Source organism: Lates calcarifer, linkage group LG24, assembly GCF_001640805.2.
Source record: "Lates calcarifer isolate ASB-BC8 linkage group LG24, TLL_Latcal_v3, whole genome shotgun sequence".
Classification (NCBI taxonomy): Eukaryota; Metazoa; Chordata; class Actinopteri; family Centropomidae; genus Lates; species Lates calcarifer.
The window spans coordinates 9,053,211-9,066,888 of NC_066856.1; the positions used below are offsets into that span (position 1 = coordinate 9,053,211).

General features: G+C 39.3%; 1 protein-coding gene across 1 annotated transcript in view; it reads left to right on the forward strand.

The window, feature by feature from the left end:
* cntnap2a (contactin associated protein 2a) overlaps window positions 1-13,678 on the forward strand; it is a 302,841-nt gene that overhangs the window by 157,799 nt on the left and 131,364 nt on the right. The window contains 5 exon segments of the mRNA XM_018701983.2: window positions 2,708-2,760; window positions 3,039-3,189; window positions 4,363-4,547; window positions 6,996-7,139; window positions 8,255-8,516. Of these exon segments, the coding sequence (XP_018557499.1) occupies window positions 2,708-2,760; window positions 3,039-3,189; window positions 4,363-4,547; window positions 6,996-7,139; window positions 8,255-8,516 (795 nt within the window).

Below are 13,678 nucleotides of genomic sequence, written 5' to 3' on the forward strand. Positions count from 1 at the left end.
TCTTGTTGTAAACTCAGGCAGTTGCGAAAGTTGTCACACATTAGTCCGAGAGACAACATGTAGAGTAAACATGTAGAACAACTAAGTATAAACACTTGATATTTTGCCATTTGAAGTGGAGAATAATTAGGAATATATAGTGTAATCATTATCAATTCAATCCCAAACTTCATTATGATTTCAAGTCCTTAACATTGACATATACTGATATCAACTTCTAATTTTTCTGACCCTAATAAATAATAACTGTCAGTATCATCTATTTGAAAACTATATTGGCTGTCACATGCATCTGGGCATCTCGATCACCCTCTGCCGCTTCACATCTCTGGTGGAAAACCACCATCTGGGTCAGGGTCTCCTGAGTCTTCTGGGTCTGAAAACCTTGGCCATCTTGTGTGCATGACCATCACAGCTGCCCTGGATAGAGACCAACTAGTTGTCCCCTGTTACCCTGCTTCACAACCTCTTTCTCTTTTATTCTGTTCATCACCCAGTAGACTGCAAGTGGTGGAAAAGCCCTCCATTCTCCAAAGTCTCCCTCCTGACATCAAGCACTCAGCTCAGCTGGCAACCCTTTTCTGAGCTGCACACCTAGAGCTAATAAAACAACTGGAAAACTGTCAGCTACCACCACTATGCACCATAAACCTGACCAAAGAAGATGATTAGAGGGGCAGGCAAAAAGAACCAGGGAGAGAGGGAGAGAGAGAGGGTTAAAAGCAAATGGGAGGCAAAACAAATAAGAAATGGGGCAAAGAGGAGATGAATGGAGAGAGATGAAAGGGAAAAGAGAAAGCAAGAACTAGTGGAAAACATGAGTGAGAGAGGTAAAGCAGTGAAAGAGATGGAAAGGCATGTATTTCTACCTAGTGAGAGACAGTATGGGATCATTTCACAAGCACTGAAGTTAGAACAAAGGGAACAGATGTAATTTCCTACACCTCCTCCACCCCCCCCACCCCAAGGTGTTTATCATGAAAGGAGAGGCTCGGCATAGTTGTGTACGTGTGTGTGTGTTATGTGAGGTGGGAGGAGAGTGTGTCTGTATATAAGATGATCCAATCTTTCCCTAGCCCTGTCATCCTATCATATCCTGTGCACTCTTCTCTACCTTCACCAACCAATCACACCATGCAGGCACACACACACATGCATTCTCCACTAACCACTTGAACACTTGGGGTGATGATAGTAAGATTGAAGAGTGCCTCAAACACTGCACTCTATTTCTGTTCTTAACATCGTCACAAAATCTTCTCTACCCTGTTGCTTGTGTCCGCTCTGTCCTCTCTGTCTCTTTCTCCAGTGTAAACCCTAATTTTTTTCTTGTTTGGAATTGAAATGTATTGTAAATTTTCTGCTTCTTGTTAAGCTGTGTAGAACTGCAGCTTCAATCATCATCTTATCATCCAGAATAACTGAAAATAACTGTGTGGGTACATCTAATTGTTTCACAGATTCTTAGTATTAGTCAAAAATCTTAAAGATCTTAAGTAGGTGTAGGTACCAAATAATACCAATGCATTTCCCTCAGAATTTTATAGGCCCTTATGATACAAAATATTTATTTACTCGTCAAGTGTTGCTGCTCACTGAGAGCAATTTTCACAGCAGCGCTGTTTTATATCTGCATATGTTTTGCATTTATTTAGCAAATATTTAAAGCCATCATTTCTTTTTCTCATAGCAGGCGTTTTGGCTTCCTTCATACTGCAGGCTGGCAGGATTTGTTTCTCAAATCAGATTTTTAGATCATATTTGTGTGTCTAGACATCTCCAACCTATCTGTTTGGGTGGCTGGTGACATTGTAGGTGCTACATAGCCACCGTGATTTGACGTCATCATTGAAATCCAATTTGACGTCTCTGACTGAGACTGATCAGAATCACATTTGAAACCACTTCCAAATGTGCATTTCATGTGTTTTGTTGCTGTCCAGATTTTATAAAAAATAATCTGGATATAATCTGGATGTGCCAAAAAACAGATAAGGGCAGTCTGACTTTGACTTGTCATAGTGGCACAGGTGTGAGTATTAATATTAACAATGGCTCTGTTATATTCAAATTTCTCAGTAAGCCAGTACAGTGTATCAGTGAGACAATATGTGCAATACCAGGACCCTAAAACCAAAGCAGCTAAATGATGATGATTCAGGTATCATTAATTTTATTATTTATACCTCTCTACCTTTTACTACTGTGACATGTCAAAATGTCTTCTGTGTAAATGTCTATTGGGTACAATATCACTTGAAACAATAAAATCTCTAGTGCAGCCATTGTAACGTGTAAAGATGACATTTTTAACCACCTACACATCCAGGTAGCAAATACAGCCAGTGATATTACTTTTCATTGCCTCCTCATTTGTTATTTGCATATTAGCAAACCTGACCAAGCTTTCTAGCATTACTGTTGCTTGTGGGTGTATTGTTGACATAACTCTATAGCTGAAAATACATATTTTATTTTTGGTCTAGTCATAGAAAAGTGTAGACTTCTATATGCTCTTGGTCAGTTTGGGATGATGGCCTTGACTTTGCAGTCACAATTTTCTCTACTGATCACTAATCCCTTTTCATCTTGCCTTCTCTCCCTGTTTCTTACTGTCAATGTCTTCCTGTCTTTGTCTTGTGCTTCCTTGTTTATTCTCTCTGCTTCTGTATCTCTATTGTTTCTATCTGTCTACTGTCTGTTTTAGGGTCGGATGTGATCAACTTTGATGGACAGGGTGTAATCTCATATCGCTTTAAGGTACTGGATTTCCCACCTTGATATTGTATGTTATTTAGACTATCAAGTCATACGTTCAAGGTTATTCTAGTACGTAAAGGTTAGATTGTACAAAAAAAGTCAATGAATAGCATTATAATGTCATGAGAAATAAGACTTGGCAAATAGCAGGCACCCATGTTTTGTAGTTAAGCTCTAAAGTAAAGACAGTTGTTTTTCATTATTTTTTATCTCAATTCTTTATTGAACATTACCAACCTGTGGTCTTTAACAGTCATGTGTGCTTCATTATATTGCAGATGAAGAAGATGAAGATCATCAAGGATGTGATTGCACTGAGGTTCAAGACGTCAGAGAGCGAGGGTGTGATTCTCCACGGGGAAGGACAGCAGGGAGACTACATCACCCTGGAGCTTCGCAAGGCTAAGCTGCTGTTGCAGATAAACCTGGGTGGGTAACACATGCATGTCATTTAAAGTAGTGCAAATGCAAAGCGAAAGTTTCTCTTGATGTTGACCCCCCACCCGCCATGTCCTTGATCAGCTCAGGTAATCTTGAAATGCTGGATATGAAATAGTGATAGTGATATGTCTTAGGCAAAGCTACACAAGGTCCAGCTCCGATCCTTCTTGGTTTGGTCTGTTAGTTGGATTTAATAAGCTCTCAGTTTAATGCATGCAGCCAACCAGAGCCTGGGGTTTGCAACCAGTGGTTAGATTTAGGCAACAAAGGTTAAGAATGGCTAAGATTAGATTTGCTTTAATGTAAATTACACACATTTTTGTCGTTTTTCTGTGTTAAACCAGACCACAATCTTTTCTAAACCTTAACCAAGTACTTTTTGTGGTTATGCTAAACATAACCACAAAAAACATTTAACGGATATTTTCAGTATCAATGTATTTGTGACTTATAATTTTTAGGAGACAGGGTTGCTGTCAAGATAACAATATGCAGCAAAGATAGAGTTTCCAGGCACAGCTTACATTGTAAACAACAGCCACAACAATCTATAAGTGTGCAGAGCATCACTCACTGTTGACCAGCTGTGTTGCTGACAGAACTGGTATAACCTTTAGGAAGCAGCACAGAAGCAACAACTGCAAAATGCATTTCCACACCCAGTCTTTCAACTAGATAAGGGCTTTTTACTGTACAAAGACTATATAGGGTGTTAAAGAAATGTCAGGTGTCTTATAATTGGCAAAATCACCAGAATCACATATAACTCAAAGCAAGTCACATGTGACTTGATTAGCAAACATGTGAAACAGGTGTACAGAGAGCTAAATTGTTTTGGGCAATGCACTGTGACTTTGAATCAATCTGTAATTTTGCATTTCATAGTAAATTACCTTTTGTGAAGAACTGAAATGAATGCTAGCTATTTTGGCAAATACCTGCTAGAAAAGTCATAAATTCGGTGTTCATTTGTCCTTGTTAAGATACCCAGAATATTAAAACCACTTTTATTTTTCAAGTGCTGCTTAAAAACCATATTCAAGTGTTGACACATGTTTTCCACAACATGTTAATTAATTATTGGCTTGTCAATAAATGTTACTTTATTTACAGTGTCCAAAGCCTGTGTTTTTATAACTAATATTAACATGTTAATTACAGGTAGTAACCAGTATGGCTCCATCCTGGGTCATACTTCTGTGACCACCGGCAGTCTCCTGGATGACAACCACTGGCACTCAGTGGTGATTGAACGCTACCGTCGTAATGTCAACTTCACCTTGGACAGACACACTCAGCACTTCAGGACTAATGGCGAGTTTGACCATCTAGATTTGGACTATGAGGTGAGAACCAACAGGAATGTGAAGGACACAGAGAATGGTAGTCGCCCCTTAGAAATGTTTTTCTTTAAAGACATATCAGCTTGACATCATGGTGTAATAACAAAACCTCCTCTGAGCACCAAGTGATTGAACAGCTATACACTGATAGGCAGTCATGGGTGAGTTCAAATAGGAAAAAAGAGCTGGTAGACCATGGAAGGAGTGAATGACTAGAATGTCAGCTGATTTATTCAGTTACATCAGCTTTGTCTGAGTGACCTTGGATGTATGTGACCTTTGTCAGTCCAGAGCAGGTAACTGGCTACCATATCAAGAACGAATTATTATATTAATTAATTATATAAATTTTAGTTTAACTGAAGGGTAACTACTTTTTTATTGCTAAGTGCCCTGTGAGTTTACTAGGTAGACATAAGGTACACTTGCTTCATCAAACATAGCAAACATTTAAGTTTATTTTTTAGCCCTGTATTTTACTTTGCTTTGCTCCATTTTCCTGCAGGCGGAAAGCATCTTATGGTTTCAAACTAACCTACTTATGCTAAGATGGGAGGTTTGTCACAATAAAGGTTGTGTTTGTGCTGATTAAGTGGTAATTTTGGGGGCTAATTCTGGCATGAACTCATGTTTGCATCTGGATTTTGCACCTGCATTTTAAACAGGGACTCATCACTGGAAGTAGCTTGACCTCCTCTGTCTCTGTACACTACATAAATACCACAGAGGAAATTAGATATTGGTTTCACACTGTGCTATAATGCTAATCCATGAAACTCACATAATTAATGTCAGTCAGTAATGGGCTGCAAAGAGTTCTGCTAATAATACTTAAAACAGGAAATTGATTTTGGAATGCATAATGGGTGTGAAATGCACTTGAGCAATGTGAGTGTGTGTATACATTTACAGCTGTGTATGGTGAATCCATATGGGTGTATGCTTGTGTTTGTATGTGAGTTTTTTTTTATACTGGTGTGTTTGTGTGTGGTGTGTGACCTTTACCAAGTGTTGCTGATATGGCTGATCTATTCCAGTGTTAAGTAGGATACTGAGAAATGGGGCAAGACAAACCACAGTCCAATTAAACTAGAGCTGTTGAATTAAGGGATCTTCGGGGAAATCTATACAACAGGGTGAACCAGGAGGTTGTGTACAATGTGTGTGTGTGTGTGTGTGTGTGTGTGTTGTGTGTGTGTGTGTGTCTGTGGTGAACCCAGAATGGATCCAGGCAGTGTTATTGCCTGACTGAGTGTCTTTACAGATCGCAAAATTGTGGCCAGCTTTTACTCAAACTGTACCACTGTACTCCATCTAGTCCACACATTCCATCTTGTGCTTGTGCTTGTGCTTGTGCGTGTGCGTGCACGCGCCCGCATGTGTGTGTGTGTGTGTGTACAACTGTGTCTTCGGCTTCCATTTAAGCCTGTAGACTAAATATCTGGGTGCATTTGTGTCCTACCCTTGGCAGTAATTACTAAGACTACTGAAGCGTCACCACAGACACATACAAACACACACACACATTGAGATAGACAGACACATATTGACTGGTAATTGCACACACCACTCTCCATCATCTTGTCTTCCCTCAGAGCTCTGTCCTCTGTATGGGTAAAAGAGAAAAAGCTGAACACATGTACAACTATGTGTGTGTGTGTGTGTGTATACACACACACACACACATATATATATACGTATGTATGTATGTATGTAGTTCATCTGTCTCATTCGTCTGTGTCCTTCAGTGATACTTATTCCCCCTGCTCCAGCAGGCACATACAAAACAGATATATACTGTACATAGACTTGTCCATCCATCTGTGCTTTCATTCACACTTGCTTTAAGGCAGTGCTAGAGTATTGTCATGAGCATGGTCTGATGCCACATTTGTAAGAAATGTTATTATATTTCTCAACTGTCTTTATTCTTTTATTCTTATCTTGTTCTATCATAAGGTTCATTGCTTTAATGGTAGACGCTTTTTTTCCAGAACCTTCCCAAAGAGGCACATAAAACATGTCCTTACAACACAGATACTCTTAGCACCATTTCTAGCAAGCATTTTTATGATAGTCCATCTGAAATAGAGGTTTATGCCCCCAATTGTAAGACTTTTTACCATTGACAAATTCTTGTGTTTATTGTATTGTTAAAATGTCCATGGAAATTGAACATTAGCTGGGCTAATTGTAGCGTGGGCTTTCAAACCTATTTTAGGATTTGTTGCAATATCTCTCATTGGACATTTGCATGTTGCTTCTGTAATACCTGTTTGTGGGGTGACTGGCTGAACAATAATGCCAGAATAGAAAACAATTTTAATTCCATCTTACATTTATGTAGGTTTTTGTGATGTTCTAACAGCACAAGGAGAAGCTATAGAATGTACAGGATTCTTAACATGTCTTTCCACTTTCCATCTCTTTTTACCTCTTTGACCTCTCTAGTTGAGCTTTGGAGGGATGCCATACAGTGGGAAGCCAGTGGGAGGAGGGAGGAAGAACTTTAAAGGCTGCATGGAGAGCATCAACTACAATGGAGACAACATTACAGACCTAGCCCGCCGAAAGAAGCTTGACACCTCAAGCTTTGTAAGGGAAATGTGCTGAATACTGAACATGCTCATTATTGTCACACTAACTCTGTATCTGACCAGATTGAGGGGGCAAATTATTCACTGCACCAAAAATAGTTTAACAGATTCATAATTAATCAGATACAACTGACCCATCAGTGGCACCTCCATGTGTTTGCCTCTTGTCTTTGAGCTCCCTCTTGGCATCATTGCTGCCATTCCACTGCAGCTACAAAGACAGAATTTTACTGTTTGTTTTCAACCTATCTAAACAGAATGAGGAGCATATTAAATGCCTTGCTTCTCCTCATCAAATGCACAGCACTCTGGATGACTACTGGATGTAACTTCAGCACATTAAGTGTTTTGCCATCCTTAAAATTAGTTACTGAGCAGTCTTTGATAGACTATAAAGTCTCAGAGCTCTCATCTCTCCCCATCTCCAGTTCCCTCTCAACAGTGGACAGCCAGTATCTCATCTGCGATCTCGGGTGAACTGACTGAACAAAATGGAGGCACTAATCAAGTTCATTAAAGCCGCACCTCTAATTCTCTCTGATGAATCACACAGCCATTCTTTTCTAATCAAAACAGATCCACTCTCAAATTTCAGAAACACACATATACACACGTGCAGACAGAGGCAATCAAGAATCATCTAGAGTTGGTAAGGCAGCTCAATACCATGCATTTGCTAATGATTTGATTAAGAACACAAGGTTGGAGACGCTCAATGATGATTAGTGCTTAAATTCCACAATAGTGTTTGTTTTCCCTCCTTCAAACAAACATCTCCCAGGTTACAGTTCATTCCTGGTTTCAAAGGCAGGGTGAGTTAGAAAGACACATTTTTCTAATGTGTACAAGCAACATCAGTCTTTGAATCTAGCTTCAGTCAGGAACATCTGAAGGTAAACATGCACAAACTAGATTCAGAGCAACAAAAGCCTGGTAAATAAATACATGATTTTCTGAAGTGTTACGACATTTACAGCATTCAAGCAGCTTCACATACAAGCCCACTTTCAGGGGATTAGCTTTGGGTTTGACTCTTCTATTTGAAGACCCATTGATGACTTCCTATGATCTCTATTTGTCTCTTTCTCTCTCTCTAAATCTGTGTCTTAACAGCGTAACCTGTCCTTCTCCTGTGTGGAGACCCACACCTTCCCAGTCTTTTTCAATGCCACCAGCTTCCTGCAGCTACCAGGTCGAGCCAGTCACAACGCATTATCTGTGGGTTTCCAGTTTCGTACGTGGAACCCTGATGGACTCCTCCTCTTCAGTAATCTTGATGATGGCACGCTGGAGATCTCCCTAGAGGACGGCAAGGTTGTAGTGCATATAAATGTGTCAAGGGCAACCAGAAACAACCAAGCAGACTTATCATTAGGTGAGTCAACAAATACACCCACATAAACACGCATCTTACAGTGTAATTGTGTCTAGTTGTCATGTTTAACATTACCATTATCTTCAAACCATAAATTTGGCTACAACTCAGATCGATTCTAACCAATAACCAATAAAAGTAATTTTTAAATTATACTGTAGCTAAACTGATTTCTTGTATGTGTGTCTCTGGCTGGTGAATGGAGTGTTTGGTACAGTCTGAGACAACTTAGTCCACAGTTGGAAAGTCCCTGCCGAAAAAGTGATGTGTAGAGAAAGTGCATCTACTCTTGGCTGAGAGGACAACTTTAGAAATTGTTATCCTGAACCCAACTCCACATTCCATTTCAGTTTGACACTTTTCCAAAGTCAGTCAGATATACTCTCACCTTTCTAAAATCTAAGGCTCTTCTGTGATATAGACTAGTAACATTGATTGTACATCATATACATTTATATTTGACTTATATTTTCAAACAATTCCACAGCCATATCTTTACGTTAAAAGCATTAGCACAGAAACTGCATTATCCCTTCAAAATTACCATGGTCACAGTCTCAGTTATGATATTTCTCTTGGTCTGGACTATAGCTCACCTCTCCATACTCTGTCTTGACATGGTCTTGAATTATGTGGTCTTGAGCTCAACAGCACTAATATGCAGTCTAGTGATGGAGGAGGGTTTCCAACCAGTAAAAGACATAAAGAATGCTTGGAGCTGTAGCGATGAGGTCCTATTTTTCCACTTGCTCTGACATAATGGACAGTTAAAAAAATAAACAATAAGTCCATAGTTAAAAATGTTAATGATAATTGTCAAATTAAAGCATGTTTAAAGATTTGTAATCAGAGGCTTTGACAGGCTGTTTTATTATTTGAGTTTAAGAACAGCTGTACATGAAGGCACAGACTGAGAGACTGAAATGAAACTTTATTTTCCACAACTCTGCGGTCAGTGGCCCTTTTCATTCCATTTTTTCCCTCCTATACAACCACCTCTCTTACCCTCCCCTTTCTCCCTTACTCGTATTTCCTGCCTCTCCTTATGTCTCTCTTCTTTTCTTTCTCTTCCCTTAGACACACTCATTTATTCTGTCCACTGCTGCTTTAATAGGCCATTATGCCCAGGGGTAGGGATTATTACAGAGTTACCCTCTAGGCTAATTGGGCTTGAGCCTGCGATTACATCAGTATTACTAGAATACACAGACACACAAACACAGACTCATATGCACAAACACACCGCTCCCTCCTTTGATTCTGTTATTAGTATCTCTAAGAAAGAAAGCCACTCTGGCTTCTGGCTTCAGTGACACAGTGGGAGCTCAGTAGACTTGTAATGAAATGCTTAGTCCCTTTTAATGGCAAATATAGTGGGGAGAGACGTGCAGATGCACACACACTGAGGAGAGGGAAGGAGAGAGGGGGAAGGGAAGTTCTTACACAGACTACACAATCCATTTTTGTTTTCCCAGTGGGGATTATTTGTGTATGAAGCTGTTTAGTGACAGCATATTCAGACATATAATCAGGCATCTGCTGGAAGGTAAAACCATACAGACCTAATCCACTGATCTTTTCATTTGCAACTTTATAGCCCATCCAAGTCTGACATACAGTACAGGACAGGACAAAAAGGTGGCTACACAGTATACAGTAAAAAATAAAAAAAAGTAAAATGTTTAATTAAATACAACATCTTTTGCATTGATCATGTCAGAATGTCAGTTGAATCTTCCAGCATTAGAAAAAAAGCTGTTGTGAGCTTAAGCTGTGCCTCTTTACCAGATCTAAACTGGGCCATGTGCACTATGAAGATTTTTTTTTCTTTTTTTTTTGAGCACACTGGGGAATGAAACACTCAGAGTGGAGGCCTCACCAGGAGGCACACTTTATATCAATAATGTATCAGTCTTTAATTTTTTTTCTGGGCTGTTGTCCATACTAGGAACAGTCGTAGTTGAAAAAAAAGGTACAGCCGCTCTCACGTCACATGCACCACCTAATGTTTACCACTGTGTGAATGTGAAAGGTGAGACAAATGTTTGAACAATTTCCCACATACTTTCCAATAAAACAATGCCACCTTGTCCAATATAAAGTGCATTAGCTTAAGATCTATACATTAAGAATCTTAGATAGCAAACATCCTTTTGACCTTCAGGAAGCATATATTTTATTATATCAACATCAAATCAATTGAGTTGCAAGCACAACTGTTTCCACTGAGAATGAGCATCCTGTTTTGCAGATTTCATCTCAGGATGGAATTACTGTGAGCATGGTTTAGAGACAAACATCTAACAAGTCAATGAGATCCAGATAATTGATTTTCCCAGGAGCTGGTGTATCAAACCAAGGCAAAAAATGCAAATCAATGTTGGATATTTCACAGATGGTGAAATAAGACTCCAATTGGATGTCATTGTCACTGCTCTGGGTGCGTAAGTAATGCTAGACAATTGTGTGCTATTACAGTGTCCTGTAGAATATATCCAAGCTTAAAGATAGGCGTGTCTTCTGGAGATTTTAAGCAAAAAATTCTTAATGAAGGTTGCAGGATTCTTTTGCCTGTGTTTGAGTGCTCTGTGAGGAGAGATAATTCATCAAACTTCTTTATGCATGTCTGTATTATGAGCATTCTCCTCTGACTATCGGCGTGTACTTTCCAGGCAAGGACTTCCTCTTCAAAACCCAAGTGAATTGACATGTGCAGTAAGAAAAAGGGGGGAAGGGTAGATGAAGGAGGGGAGGTGGTGAATAAAAGCTTCATATATGTGATAGTGTCCAGTCACTTGGAATATCTCTTCATAACCTCATTCTCACCACGGTGGGTCCCAGGTCATTAAAGTTCTTTTTTTCCCCCTGATTAGAGACAGAGCATTACAGTAGATCTTGCCTGCTACTAGAAACACACACAAAATAATCCCCCAATGCATACACACATACTCAAAATGTGTGCGTCTGTGAATGTGTGGTCTTGTCTGTGTTTGCGTGGCAACAAGAACTTGCCCTGAGGTTGTTTGTGACCTGTGGAAACATCCTGCTCTCTCCTCTGAGAAAATTTCCTGTCATTTCATCCACTTCCTCCTCTCAAGCAGAGACAGAGGATGAAACTAAAGGGAAGATGAGGCCGTTGAGAGACCACTCTAGATTAAACTGTGGGTATCTTCTTAGCGGTGTGTGTGTGTGTGCGTTGTGTGTGTGTTAATAGAGGGTACTCAATTGTGATTCCTGCAGGGACTCTGATCTAATTTTCCCATCACTTTCTTTTTACTTACTCATTAACTCTCCAACTCCCCTCTCCATTCTTCCGCTTTCATCACCCATTTATTAGAATTATACAACACCTTTGTTAGAGTAGGGCTGGAAAATGTCGCCTTGATGACCGTACAGCAGGACCAAAGTGTGTTTTGATGTGCCCAAATATAAATCAAACCCTTGTTTTCCACATTACCTACCATGAAATGATCCAATAAACCAAAGCCAGTGAAAAAGGCTCCTTTTGTACCTGATACAGATAGTAGGTGAGAGCTGGTATTTGTTTTTGAGTTTATGTGTTGAAGATGCTATCCTCTGATCACCCTCTTGATTAATTATCGAATTACTGGGCACCAGCATTGTTTCCATGGAAACAATACTTCAGTACTGTCTCCAGTGCTTTTGCTGAGCCTGAGAAATCTAATTTCTTAGAGTTCTCATACAACAAAGTGTGGAAATATGTTTTTGCTGCTCCTGGTTGGTTGTTTAAGAAGACACAAGATGTAGTGATAATTAATCTTGATGAATTAAATATATTACTGAAGCTTCAAGGAAAGATGAAAATATGATTAAGCTCACTGCACCTTCTTGCATGCTTTTCAACAGTGACAGTTAAGAAGGCAAGGTAGTCAGAAATACAGGAGAGGATTGACACGAGGTCAATTTAAAAGTGTTTGAAAATAGAGAGCTTATTGCTAATCGTATTAATTGCAAGTCACATGTCCAGCTTTCAATACTTTTATATATCTTGTGTGTCATTTCCATATTATCACAAATATTCTTTGTATATTGAATTTATTATCTTTCCTTTCTGTTTTATAAAACAGGTATATGTTATGCAAGAGTAACTCTTTGATCTACTTTGCTTACTTTCTCTTCATTATCGCTGCACTTATTAATTCGTTTCACTTTTATTTTTTTATTCACTTTCATTTATATAACACATTTAAAAACAACAGGGGTTGACCCAGAGTACTTTACAATCACAGCCAATGGATTAGCAATACAAGGACATATGATTAATTTCAATAATTATTTCTATAAAATGGCCTACTTTATACCACCAGGGAAATGTGTCATCCCACAAAATCATTCTCAGTCAGAGGTGAGGACAAAGCCACAGGCAGCATGAACTGTTTGATTCAACCACCCCCCAAAGTAGAAATATTTTGCTATGTTAAAATTGTGTGGGTGGGTGGCTGGGTGTACACATATGTGTTCACACCCATCAACTCAGCTAGAAGTAATAAGATCAGTTCCTTTGAGATACAGAATCAGTCACACACACACTTGCACAGTCCAAATGGGGTGCATAAGGCATTACAATAATGGAAAGGCCTGAGGCAGAGATTTGAGGGGAAAGAAACGCACTACAGCCACTCCCGATTATAATGTTATATTGTTTCATCCCCCCCAGAGTGTGTGTATGTGTGTGTGTGTGTGTGTGTGTGTGAAGGAGAGGCTTAATATGTTGTATTTTCAGGCTTTGTGTGGTTGGCATATTGCCATCAGTGAAGATGTGCAAAGCTCTTCAAACCACCTTAGAGGACCGAATATTTAGGAGTGGAGGAGATGGCAGAGGATAAATTTATGAATGCTAGAGGGTCCCATAAATTTATAGCAGACAAAATTCATTTATACTGTACATACAAGATCAATACAGAATAGAGACAGGGAAAACAGGAGGAGGGGAGAGGAGAAGGATGATGGGGGAAGGAGAGGAGAAAAGAGGAGCAGTAAGTATGAGAGAGGAGATAGGAGGAGAAAGGAAAGTAGGCAGAAAGAGGAGTAGAATGATAATGTTACAGAAACAATATCCACACTCTACAGTCACAAGTTTGTTGCACTGTGTTATATCCCTAGCATGCTCTCCAAGGAGATTAAACAAGAAACAAAACACT